We start from the raw sequence: 12,204 nt of genomic DNA, 5'->3' as shown, positions 1-12,204 counted from the left end.
CTTGTTTATTTTTTGTAGAGACCGGGTCTCACTGTGTTGTCTAGGCTTGTCTTGAACTCCTGGGCTCAAGCCATCCTCCTGCCTTGGCCCCTGAAAATGTTGGGATTATAGGCATGAGCCATTGTGTCCAGCCCCTCTTCCTGTTTTAGACTGCATGATATTGCATTGTATGTATAGACCACATTTTGTTTATCTATTCATCTGTTGACGGACACTTGGGTTGCTTCCATCTTTTGGCTGTTGTTAATAGTGCTGCTATGAATGTAGGTGTACAGGTATCTATTCAAATCCTTGCTTTCAATTCTTTTGGGTATATACCCAGAAATGAAATTGGCTGGATCCTATGGTAATTCTATTTTTAAAGGAACCACTGCTATATTTTTCGTGGTGGCTGCACCATTTTACATTTCCACCAGCAGTGCACACGTATTCGAGTTTCTCCACGTCTTCACCAGCATTTGTTAATTTGTTTGTATTTTAATTTATGGTAGTTATTCTAATGGTTGTGACATGGTATCTTGTGGTTTTGATCTGTGTTTCTCTAATCATTAGTGATGTTAAGGATCCCTTCATGTGCTTGGTGGCCATGTGTTTATCTTCTTTGGAGAAATGTCTATTCAAAGACGTTCAGAAAATGTCTTTGCCCTTTTTTTTTTTTGAGACAGTCTTGCCCTATCACCCAGGCTGGAGTGCAGTGGTACGATATCGGCTCACTGCAAGCTCCACCTCCCGGGTTCACGCCATTCTCCTGCCTCAGCCTCCCGAGTAGTTGGGACTACAGGCGCCCGCCACCATGCCCAGCTAATTTTTTGTATTTTTATTGGAGACGGGGTTTCACTGTGTTAGCCAGGATGGTCTCGATCTCCTGACCTCGTGATCCGCCAGCCCCGGCCTCCCGAAGTGCTGGGATTACAGGCGTGAGCCACTGTGCCCGGCCTCTTTGCCCATTTTTTAATTAGGTGGTTTGGTTTTTGTTGTTGCTGGGTCACAGGAGTTATTCAAATATTCTGGATAGTAACCCCTTACCAGATAGATGATTTGCAAATATTTACTTCCATTCCATGATATATTTTTGCCTTTTCACTCTGTTGATTGTGTCTTTTGATGCACAGGAGTTTTTAAGTTGATGTCCCATTTGTCTGTTTTTTCTTTTGTTGCCTGTGCTTTTGGTGTCATACCCAATAAACCATTGCCAAATTCAGTGTCATGAAGCTTTTCCCTTATATTTTCTTCTAGGAGTTTTATTGTTTTAGCTTTTATGTTTCATTCTTTGATCCCTTTTGGGTTAATTTTGGTATATAGTGTAAGGTAAGGGTCTAATTGCATTCTTTGGCATGTGGATATCCAGTTTTCCTAGTACCATTTGCTGAAAATACTGTCTTTTCCCCCACTGAATGGTCTTGCCACCCTTGTCAGAGATAATTTGACCATATATGTGAGGATTTATTCTATTCCATTGGTCTGTATGTCTGTCTGTGTGCCAGCAGCATACTGTTTTGATTACTTTAGCTTTGCAATAAATTTTGAAATCAGGAGTCTGAGACCTCCAACTTTGTTCTTCACCTTCTCCCCCTTTTTTTGTTTTCATGATATAATATCAGCAATAGCCATTTAATCAGAGTTCACTAATTAAATCTTACTCTGTCTAGAGAAATCTGCTATATTATATCAGAAGGTACTTACTGAGCACTGGTCCAGGTGCTGGGAATACAGAAATGAACACGGAAGCTTCTTCCTTCAAAGAGTCAAATTCTTAGCTGGGCATGATGGTGGGCACCTGTAGTCCCAGCTACTAGGGAGGCTGAGGCAGGAGAATGGCTTGAACCCGGGAGGTGGAGCTTGCAGTGAGCTGAGATGACACCACTGCACTCCAGCCTGGGCGACAGAGCGAGACTCCGTCTCAAAAAAAAAAAATTTCCATGAAGTTCTACTGACATTTTCTAAATGTGGCATTGAAAATGAGGAGGGTAGACAGTAAACACAGAAGCAAATAAAATTCAGTTACAAGTAAGTGCTGTGAAGATAAGAGTAGCTGGGGGATAAGGAAGTAGCTCATGCTTAGGTGATTAGGCATGGTCTCTCTGAGGTGGTGTACTTCATTGAGTCCTGCTGGTGAGAAAGGCAGCCATGCAAAGATTTGGAGCAATAGTGTTGTAAGGAGTAGCAACAGCAAAATCAAAAAGCCCCAATTTGTGAGTGATTTCACTGAGATTTGTATGTTAAACCAGATTAGATTTTCACTGAGGTATGTATCTGTTAAGCCAGATTAGATTACCTTCTAGAATAAATCCTTTAGGTCCTCAGATGGAAATTGCCTTTGAAGTGTGATTAGAAGTTATCTCTCACATCCCTAAGATCACATTCTTAGACAGGACTTGAGCTTTCTGTGACCTCGATGATGGACTCATGAGCCTGATTGTTGCCCAATTGTCTAGGTAGTAGACGTTGAACTCCATCGCCATTCTCTGGGAGAAGACTATATATATCCTCAGTCCTCGGAGTCTGATATCTCTGATGCCCCTCCATCTTTGCCTTTGACCATTCCAGCCCCAGTGAATGCTTCTTCACCAATAAAGCAGTCACATGAGCCAGTACCCGATACCTCTGTGGAGAAAGGTAATACAGCAGTTTTCCTTGCATAGAGTTGTTCTGAGGCATTCATTCCTTTCCCATTTGCTGCTTTCGGAGACCTATAGTATATGGAAAATGACTTTGCCATAAGCAGACCATGCTCCCTCTACTGCACAGTTCTGTTATGAAAGCCAAATCTCCACCCTTGTCAAAAATATTTTTCCGGCTGGGCTCGGTGGTTCACACCTGTAATCCCAGCACTTTGGGAGGCCAAGGCGGGCGGATCACGAGGTCAGGAGATTAAGACCATCCTGAGTAACACAGTGAAACCCCATCTCTACTAAAAATTCAAAAACTTAGCTAGGTGTGATGGCGGGCGCCTGTAGTCCCAGCTACTAGGGAGGCTGAGGCAGGAGAATGGCCTGAAGCCGGAAGGTGGAGCTTGCAGTGAGCTGGGATGAGACCACTGCGCTCCAGCCTGGGCGACAGAGCGAGACTCCATCTCAAAAAAAAAAAAAAATTTCCATGAAGTTCTACTGATATTTTCTAAAATGTAAAAACCACTAAAAAACATTAGATTTTTAAATTTATTTTATTGTATTTTGAGATGGAGTCTTGCTCTGTCACCCAGGCTGGAGTGCAGTGGTGTGATCTCGCCTCACGGCAACCTCCATCTCCTGGATTCAAGCAATTCTCCTGCCTCAGCCTCCCTAGTAGCTAGGATTACAGGTGCCCACCACCACGCTCGGCTAATTTTTGTATTATTAGTAGAGATGGATTTTCACCATGTTGGCCAGACTGGTCTCGAACTCATGACCTCAGGCGATCCACCCACCTCAGCCTCCCAACGTGCTGGGATTACAGGCATGACCCATCACGTCTGGCCTAAAACAGATTTTTATCACTTGATAATTCCTTCTAACGTATTACAGGAGGGCTTTATAGTTCAGCTTCTGATTGTGTGAGCAAGAAACTTGAATATTAAGTACCTGATTTTACTTAAAAAAAGATTCATCACCAACAGTGTATTTTGACCATGACATTTTAAAATTTAACAAATATGTAAGTGTATATATATTTAAATGTGCCCATATATAAGCATAAATGATATAAAATTGATCTTAAATGTTTTATTTCTAAGCTTGTATTTTAAGCTTATATTTTAATGTGATGTTAGTATTATAAAATCTCAACTTTATTCCTCTTTAAATTTCAATTGCATCTTTTTTATGGGCATTTATAAGATAGGAGAGGGGCTGGGCATGGTGGCTCATGCCTGTAATTCCCAACCTTTTGGGAGGCTGAGACTGGCGAATCACCTGAGGTCAGGAGCTCAAGACCAGCCTGCCCAACATGGTGAAACCCCGTCTCTACTAAAAATACAAAAATTAGCCAGACATGGTGGTGCATACCTGTAATCCCAGCTACTCAGGAGGCTGAGGGAGGCATGAGAATCACTTGAACCTGGGAGGCGGCGGTTGCAGTGAGCGGAGATCACACCATTGCACTCTAGCCTGGGTGATGAGTGAAATGATGTCTCAAAAATAAATAAATAAATAAATAAATAAATAAGATAGGAGGATATCATTCATTAGATTTCATGAATGCTTTCTTTTTAAGATTTTTTTCTTCTCTAAACAGTTTTTCAGTTTATATATTAAAAAATGGAGGAACATAAGGACTTGTGTTCTTTTTATGTTATATATGGTTTATAGTTAATAATGTTTTCAAGTTTCTTTAAAAAAGCACTTTAAACATTATTCTAAGCATATATATTTTTCACCAAAAATATGAAGGGATAATTGATTGTATTTATTTTGCTACCAGTACATGGTTTAAAATGGGTGTTGAAATAATGCATTTTTATTCTTTTTCCACAATGGTAAGGTTTTATTTCAAAGCGATTGATGACTTGCCATTTGCCTTTCATCTCAAGCAGGATTCCCAGCTGGCACTGAAGCTGAACGACACGCTCCGTTTTATTCTTTGCCATCTTCATTGGAAAGAACACCCACCAAAGTGACAACATCCCAGAAAGTTACCTTTTGTTCTCATGGCAATTCAGCTTTCCAGCCAATAGCATCAAGCTGCAAAATTGTGCCACAAAGTCAGGTTCCTAATCCTGAGTCACCCGGAAAGTCCTTCCAGCCCATCACCATGAGCTGCAAGATTGTGTCAGGTATGCAGATGTGTGGAAGACAGTGTATGTGGAGTTGACTGGATGTTAAAATTGTTGGAACAACAAAAGAAAATACTGTGGCTTTTTTTCTCTCAAGTTTTTCTAAGCAGTGTTTCTTTAACAAAAGGAAGTCTGTCGCTGTTGATTGCAAAACTGTCACAAGGCAAAAACAAAGCTCATTCATATGGAAATGAATGGAGGAAATAAATGAAACTCAAATGGTCAAATTTTTGTCTCCTAGAATCACCAGAGGTAAAATGTTTGCTAGCAAATATGGCTGAAACTACAGTGTAGGAATCGTGTTTGGGGATTATATACATGGAAACCACAGTGACTAGTAATAGAAAAAGTTTAGAGGCCTTTGGTGTGGAGTTAAGCTTTAAGGGTTAGAATTGGGTGGGAACTGAAATGCTTTATTCTCTCTGTAACCACATTAGAAAATTACTCATTCCTATTGTCAGTAGGTAGTTCTGAGTTGTCTTTTTCACTAAGGTTGGATTATCCTTTGTCTTGTGACAGTTTCACATTAAGTAAAATTTAGTAGGAGTATATACTTTCTGGTTTTGACTGTTCCACCTTAGAACAAAACATATTTGTTAAAAGGCAAGTGAAAATATCCAGGAAGCGTGAGGACTTCTGTACAATACTTAAATGAAGGGGGGAAAAGGGAATGTTTGGTGTTATAAGTAAACAGCTAAGCAGAAATATGATCCAAATCTTTGAAATTGATGAGAGATAAATAGCTTCTAATTGGTAGGCAATTTTTTTTGTTTTTGTTTTTGTTTTTTTTTTTTGAGATGGAGTTTCACTCTTGTCACCCAGGCTGGAGTGCAATGGCGCAATGTTGGCTCACTGCAGCCTCCGCCTCTCGGGTTCAAGCGATTCCCCTACCTCAGCCTCCTGAGTTGCTGGAACTACAGGCACACACCACCACTCCCGGCTAATTTTGTATTTTTAGTAGAGATGGGGTTTCACCATATTGGCCAGGCTGGTCTTGAACTCCTGACCTCAGCGGATCCACCCACCTCGGCCTCCCAAAGTGCTGGGATTACAGGTGGGAGCCACCGCTTCCTGCCCTTGGTAGGCAATTTTACCTACCAGGTAGGAAAATTTTGGAATTTACTACTTCAGAGGTAGAATAGGCCAAACATATAAATTGATTTGAAGTTTAGAGAAGTTCATGGATGACAAGTTTGATCAGTAAAAGACAGTAGAGGATGTTTAACTGTCAGTAACTTTTGAGAGTATTTTGCGGGAACACAAATCTTTCTGGATTATGACTGTGACATAGTATTGACAGAGACTTTTGCTCTGGGTAGGTGAATTTCATATTTTCCTATTCAAAACAAGACACAAGTTTCTTAAATCTAGCTATTTACTTACTAATGTCCTTCCTTCCTTCCTCCCTCCCTTCCTTCCTTCCCTCCCTCCCTCCCTCCCTTCCTCCCTCCCTTCCTCCCTTTTCTCTTTCTTTCCTCTTTCTTTCTTGTTGCCCAGGCTGGAGGGCAATGGTGTGATTTCGCCTCACTGTAACCTCTGCCACCCGGGTTCAAGGGATTCTCCTGCCTCAACCTCCCGAGTAGCTGGGATTACTGGCATATGCTATCACACACAGCTAATTTTGTATTTTTAGTAGAGACAGTGTTTCTCCATGTTAGTCAAGCTGGTCTTGGACTCACAACCTCTGGTGATCCACCCACCTCAGCCTCCCAAAGTGCTGGGATTACTGGCATGAGCCACCGTGCCTGGCACTTACTAATTTTCTCCCTAATTTTAGTGTCTTCAGGTATAACCAGTACTATAACAGCCTGCCTGTGGTGGTAAAAGATTTATCATATCAAGATTCAGCAGTTAAAAAAAAGATTCAGCAGTTTTGCACTGCTGTGTAAAGCACTGCTTTCTCAACTGTATTGTGCATACCAGGAGATCTTGTTGAAGTGCAGATTTATGTTCAGTCAGTCAAGGATGGGACCATAAAATCTGTTTCTTACAGTTTCCTCAGTGATGCTGATGCTATTGGTCTAAGGATAAGGATGCAGAGCATGAAGCATACATCCTCTGCCTCCCCTATACCCCTGTTGCTGCTCAGTACTGGGAGCATGCAGTTCCATTTTATTTTCCCAATGTGTTACCTTTGTCCTGGTGGCACTGACCTTCTTCCTTGTCCTCGACATCTTACATGAGTTGAATATGTGTATTTTGTTTCTGTTCTCCTTTTTTAATTAATAAGGTTCCCCAATATCAACTCCAAGCCCATCACCATTGCCTCGAACCCCGACTTCCACTCCAGTTCATGTGAAGCAAGGCACTGCTGGCTCTGTTATTAATAATCCTTATGTTATCATGGACAAGCAGTCGGGGCAGATGATTGGAGCCAGCACTCCCAGTACAGGTGTGTATGCGATCAATATTTGTACAGTCCAAAGGGTTTGATCTTTTTATTTTATTTTATTTTATTTTGAGACGGAGTCTCGCTCTGTCGCCCAGGCTGGAGTGCAGTGGCCGGATCTCAGCTCACTGCAAGCTCCGCCTCCCGGATTTACGCCATTCTCCTGCCTCAGCCTCCCGAGTAGCTGGGACTACAGGCGCCCGCCACCTCACCCGGCTAGTTTTTTGTATTTTTTAGTAGAGACGGGGTTTCACCGTGTTAGCCAGGATGATCTCAATCTCCTGACCTCGTGATCCGCCTGTCTCGGCCTCCCAAAGTGCTGGGATTACAGGCTTGAGCCACCGTGCCCGGCCTGATCTTTTATTAAAAACGTAATCCTGCCGTTACTTGGTAGCCATATAATTGGAGAATGAAATCTCCCGTAAACGAGAAGGGAGAATACATAAAAGGAAAGCCAATACTGTTCCTCTGAGGGGAGATTTACTCTGTAAAAGTTGCATTTTTTAGAATTTACTTGAGTTTTCTTTTAATTTCTAAAAATTCAAAATAAGCCGTAATTAATGTTCTTAGAAGAACAGTTGATTTTGTTTTCATTTGGAAGACTTACTCTTTGGGGGACTGTAAGCAATGTGGTTACTACCTCTTCCAAAGAAACTTTTGCTAACATTGTGAGCCACATACATTTCTCCCCAGTCAAATAAAAAAGTGATACTATTTTCTTCAGAGAAGACCCATTCTGGTTGTGGGAGGAGAAATTGAAACCTTCAATTTTAAAGAGAACTCTAATAGGAAGAAGTCATCTTTGGATTCACCGTGTTCCTCATTATAATCCCATGCAGCTGTATCATGCTTTTTAGGTTTTTTTGAAATGCTTTCCCTAACATTATTTTATTTATTCTCTTCAGTTAGCCTATATTTATTATTAATTAATTAATTTATTTATTGAGACAGACTATTGCTCTTTCACCCAGGCTGGAGGGCAGTGGTGTGATCTCGGCTCACTGCAGCCTCCACCTCCCAGGTTTAAGCGATTCTCCTGCCTCAGCCTCCCATGTAGCTAGAATTACAGGCGTGTGCCACAACGCCCAGCTAATTTTTGTATTTTTAGTAGAGACAGGGTTTCACCATGCTGGCCAGGCTGGTGTCAAACTCCAGTCCACCCGCCTCAGCCTCCCAGAGTGCTGGATTTACAGGCGTGAGCCACCGCGCCCGGCCCCATTCAACCTGTATTTAAACACAAGCTCCTAACTGTAAACTTCCCTGTAGCTTTCACTTCTAATTAAGAATGGAAGACAAATGAAATAAAAGGGACAATTATAAGATAATGAGACTGATTTCTTTTGTTGTTGTTTGTTTAACCTATTGGATTTGACACATGAATGTATGTTGGGCTTTTCCAAGCAGTTTTTGTTTTTGGAAAGGCTAAACTTTAATAATGATTATAATTGTGGAATGCCCTTAAAAATTACTATGTTCAAGGCTTACCCAGTATCTTTTGAACATACTTAGGGATGCCAAATAGGTGTTATTTCATGACATTTGGTTTTAGGAATCAGCCAGAAGTCTTTGGAGGCAAGTTTGGTAAGTGGATTAAATGATTAAATACTATTTGGGGTCTTGTTGACTATAGATAATATGACTAAATTTTTTTCGGACCCTAAAGGCAGTTGTACAAATGGAGTATAAAATGTTTAATGTTGGCCAGGCGCGGTGGCTCATGCCCATAATCCCAGCACTTTGGGAGGCCAAGGTGGGTGGATCACTTGAGGTCAGGAGTTCGAGACCAGCCTGGCCAACATAGCAAAACCCGTCTCTACTAAAAATACAAAAATGAGCCAGGTGTGGTGGTGTGCACCTGTCGTCCCAGCTATTGGGGAGGCTGCGGTGGGAGAATCACTTGAACCTGGTAGGTGGAGGTTGCAGTGAGCCAAGATCAGACCATTGCACTCCAATCCAGGTGACAGAGCGAGACTTCGTCGCATGAAAAAAAAAAAAAGAATAATAATAATAATGTTGGCAGCATTTTGGAATAGGCGTAACTTTCTGGTGAAGCTACTTTGAAGGAGCTAGCAGAATGCATGTATTCTGGCACATTTGTTAAACAGTATCATTATGTTATGGTATCTTTCATTGCATAAGGAGTAGAGCATAGAAATAGAATACTTTCTAGTGTCTTGTATAAGGAGTAGAATATACAAGAATATGCTACTCTTTATTGTACAAGGAGTAGTCTAAAACAAGTGACTTTACTACTTACTCTTCTGCACGTCCTTACCAGCTTCTTACCTTCTTCACGTTGAGCATGAGATCAGCTTCATGGGGATGGGTCCTTAAGGGTTTTTTTCCATGCTAGTTTCAGCCTTAACAATGACTTTTCAAAATGAAAAATAAATAGTGGGAAAGAGGGGAGGATGGTGGAAATGCTTTAAAATTACATTTTGTAAATTTTACTTTGTTTATATTTTACTTTTAATTGTGCCTTGCTTCTCAGGAAGTCCTACAAACAAGATCTCCACGGCTTCTCAGGTCTCCCAAGGAACAGCTTCCCCTGTTCCTAAAATTCATGGAAGTAGTTTTGTAACATCTGCTGTCAAGGTAATGTTCTTACTGTGTTATTACACTTTGCCAGCTTCTTTTTCTTTTCATTTTTAAAAAATAAACTTTCAAATGGAGATGGGGGCTCCCTGTATTAACCAAGCTGTATTGAACTCCTGGCCTCAAGAGATCTCCCACCTGGCCTACCAAGGTACTGCAGTTGCAGGCATGAGCTGCACCCAGCCACTTTGCCAGTTTCTGAACATAGTATGTTCAGCCTCAGCAAGAATGTGTCAGTTGATGATGCAAATTTCATAAAATGGAATCTTCAAGCTGTTAGGTGTCTAGACTTTACTAGCTCCAGACTTTACTAACTTACTTGGATCTACTCCAGACTTTACTACCTCACTTGGATCTTTTCATAGTGTCAAAAATGCTTTACAGCACCTGTGTCAAATAGTCACTCAGTATCAATTTGAAAACTTACTGTGATAAGATTATTCATTTTCTTATTTATTTGAATAGTTTGTTAAAAATATTTCCTTATAAAAATATTCATCTGACCTCTTCCCTTTTGGACACCTCTTTCTCTTGCAACAGAGCTGCTGTCCTCTCCCCTTTCTTTTGCTTCTTAAACTTTCCACTCCTTAACCCATAAAAAAAAATTTTTTTAAATATAAAAACATTCATTTGACAGCACATTCCTGTCTTTTCTGTATTTACACCACCAAGAAGTAAATATACAAATGGCTCCCAACTTACAGTGGTCCAACTTACAATGTTTTGACTTTACCGTAGTGCAAAAGCAATATGCATTTAGTGAGCCCTCAGCTTACGCTGGGGTTATATTCAGATAAACCCACCATACGGTGAAAATGTGGGAAGTCAAAAATGCACTTTTGGCCTATGATGTTTTCCCCTTATGATGGGTTTATCCAGACATAACCCCATCCTAAGTTGGGGCGCATCAGTGTTTCCTTTTCCATGTGTTAACCTTTTACCTCCACAGGGTCTCTCCCCTGCTCCCCTTTTTCTGGGTAAGCAATCCTTTAAAATTTACAACTCCAAATATGATCTGACCTGTTCCAGTCAAATGACTAGTGCCTGACACAGCATTTCTTTGATTTAGACGCTAATGATGATACTGAATGATTTTCTGCTCCAAGGCGAGGCTGTTCTCTAAATTCTGTGCAGTGTGTTGGCACTGTTATATGAATGTCTGAATTATAGTAATCTTGAAACTCTTAACTCTGCTGGTTTAATTTTTATTGTTTCTTGGTGATCATTTTACTCTACAGCCTTCAAGAAGTGTTCTTTGTTTCTGAATTTTGACAGATTGCCTCTGAGATTTGCATTTTGTGTTTGAGAATTAAAGAGAAACTACGGAAGTTTTGAATGTTGACTTTTGTTGTCTTTGCCTGTGCCAAATTATTCAAGTTTTTTTTGTTGTTTTTTAAGTTTTTATTGAAAAATTTTCCTTTATATTCTAGGTGTTCATTGAGTAAATTTTACAAATCAATTGTGAGTACTATTAAAAGAGAGTATTTACTGAAACATTGCAGCTGCCTGCTTCTTTCATTTCTTTATTTAGTACCTAGGCTCCAGGGATATAAAATAAACTAAATACAGTCCCTGTCCTTTAGTGGTTTACCAACTATCAGGGAAGACCAATAAAGTCAACCAAATATTAGGGGTAGTAAGTTAGAAGTCTTTCCAGCGTACAGCAGGACACAGATGAGTAGATTGTTTCCAAGTTACAGCTTTTCTTTGCATTTGGTTTCTAAAGCAATGTTAAAATGCAGGTGTAGAGGCTTGGAAGACCCCAGGGAGTTTTAGGTTTTTTTGTCTTTTGTTTCTTTTCTTTTTTTTTTTTTTTTTTTTTTTTTGAGGTGGAGTTTTGCTCTTGTCGCCCAGGTTGGAGTGCAGTGGCGTGATCTCAGCTCACCACAACCTCCGCCTCCCGGGTTCAAGCGATTCTCCTACCTCAGCCTTCCGAGTAGCTGGGACTACAGGCATGCGCCACCACACCCGGCTAATTTTTGTATTTTTAGTAGAGACGGAGTTTCTCCATGTTGGTCAGGCTAGTCTCGAACTCCCAACCTCAGGTGATTCACCTACCTCGGCCTCCCAAAGTTCTGGGATTACAGGTGTGAGCCACAGCACCCCGCCAGTCTTTTGTTTCTTTATATTGCTAGAGAATGTCACAGGTTTGTATTAAATACAAGTGACTAGATGATCTGAAATCACCCATTTATCCTGATTGTAAAATATGTATTTTTACACACGCAGCAGGAGGATTCTTTGTTTGCATCTATGCCACCTCTTTGCCCAATTGGGAGTCACCCTAAGGTTCAAAGCCCCAAACCTATAACAGGAGGACTTGGAGCTTTCACAAAAGTAAGTATGTATTAGGACATTATCCCAGAAGTCTCAGTACTTTCTGTGGCATGTTGGAGTTGATTGACACCACCCCTACAACATGTACCTTTTTTTTTTTTTGAGACGGAGTCTCACTTTGTCACCCAGGCTG

At 40.8% G+C, this 12,204-nt stretch overlaps 1 protein-coding gene across 6 annotated transcripts in view; it reads left to right on the top strand.

The window, feature by feature from the left end:
• Window positions 1-12,204, top strand: part of YEATS2 (YEATS domain containing 2) — a 109,731-nt gene that overhangs the window by 48,975 nt on the left and 48,552 nt on the right. For 4 of the 6 annotated variants that reach the window (XM_073023414.1, XM_073023416.1, XM_073023417.1 and 1 more), the window contains 5 exons: window positions 2,440-2,616; window positions 4,508-4,750; window positions 6,981-7,142; window positions 9,631-9,734; window positions 11,964-12,071. In XM_073023414.1, the coding sequence (XP_072879515.1) occupies window positions 2,440-2,616; window positions 4,508-4,750; window positions 6,981-7,142; window positions 9,631-9,734; window positions 11,964-12,071 (794 nt within the window). Of the gene's footprint in view, window positions 1-2,435; window positions 2,617-4,507; window positions 4,751-6,980; window positions 7,143-9,630; window positions 9,735-11,963; window positions 12,072-12,204 lie in introns of all 6 variants that reach the window. The other 2 variants (XM_073023418.1, XM_037988513.2) reach the window with 2 other exon arrangements.

Source organism: Chlorocebus sabaeus, chromosome 15 (assembly GCF_047675955.1).
Source record: "Chlorocebus sabaeus isolate Y175 chromosome 15, mChlSab1.0.hap1, whole genome shotgun sequence".
NCBI classification, from domain to species: Eukaryota; Metazoa; Chordata; class Mammalia; order Primates; family Cercopithecidae; genus Chlorocebus; species Chlorocebus sabaeus.
This window is presented reverse-complemented; position numbering and strand designations above follow the sequence as displayed.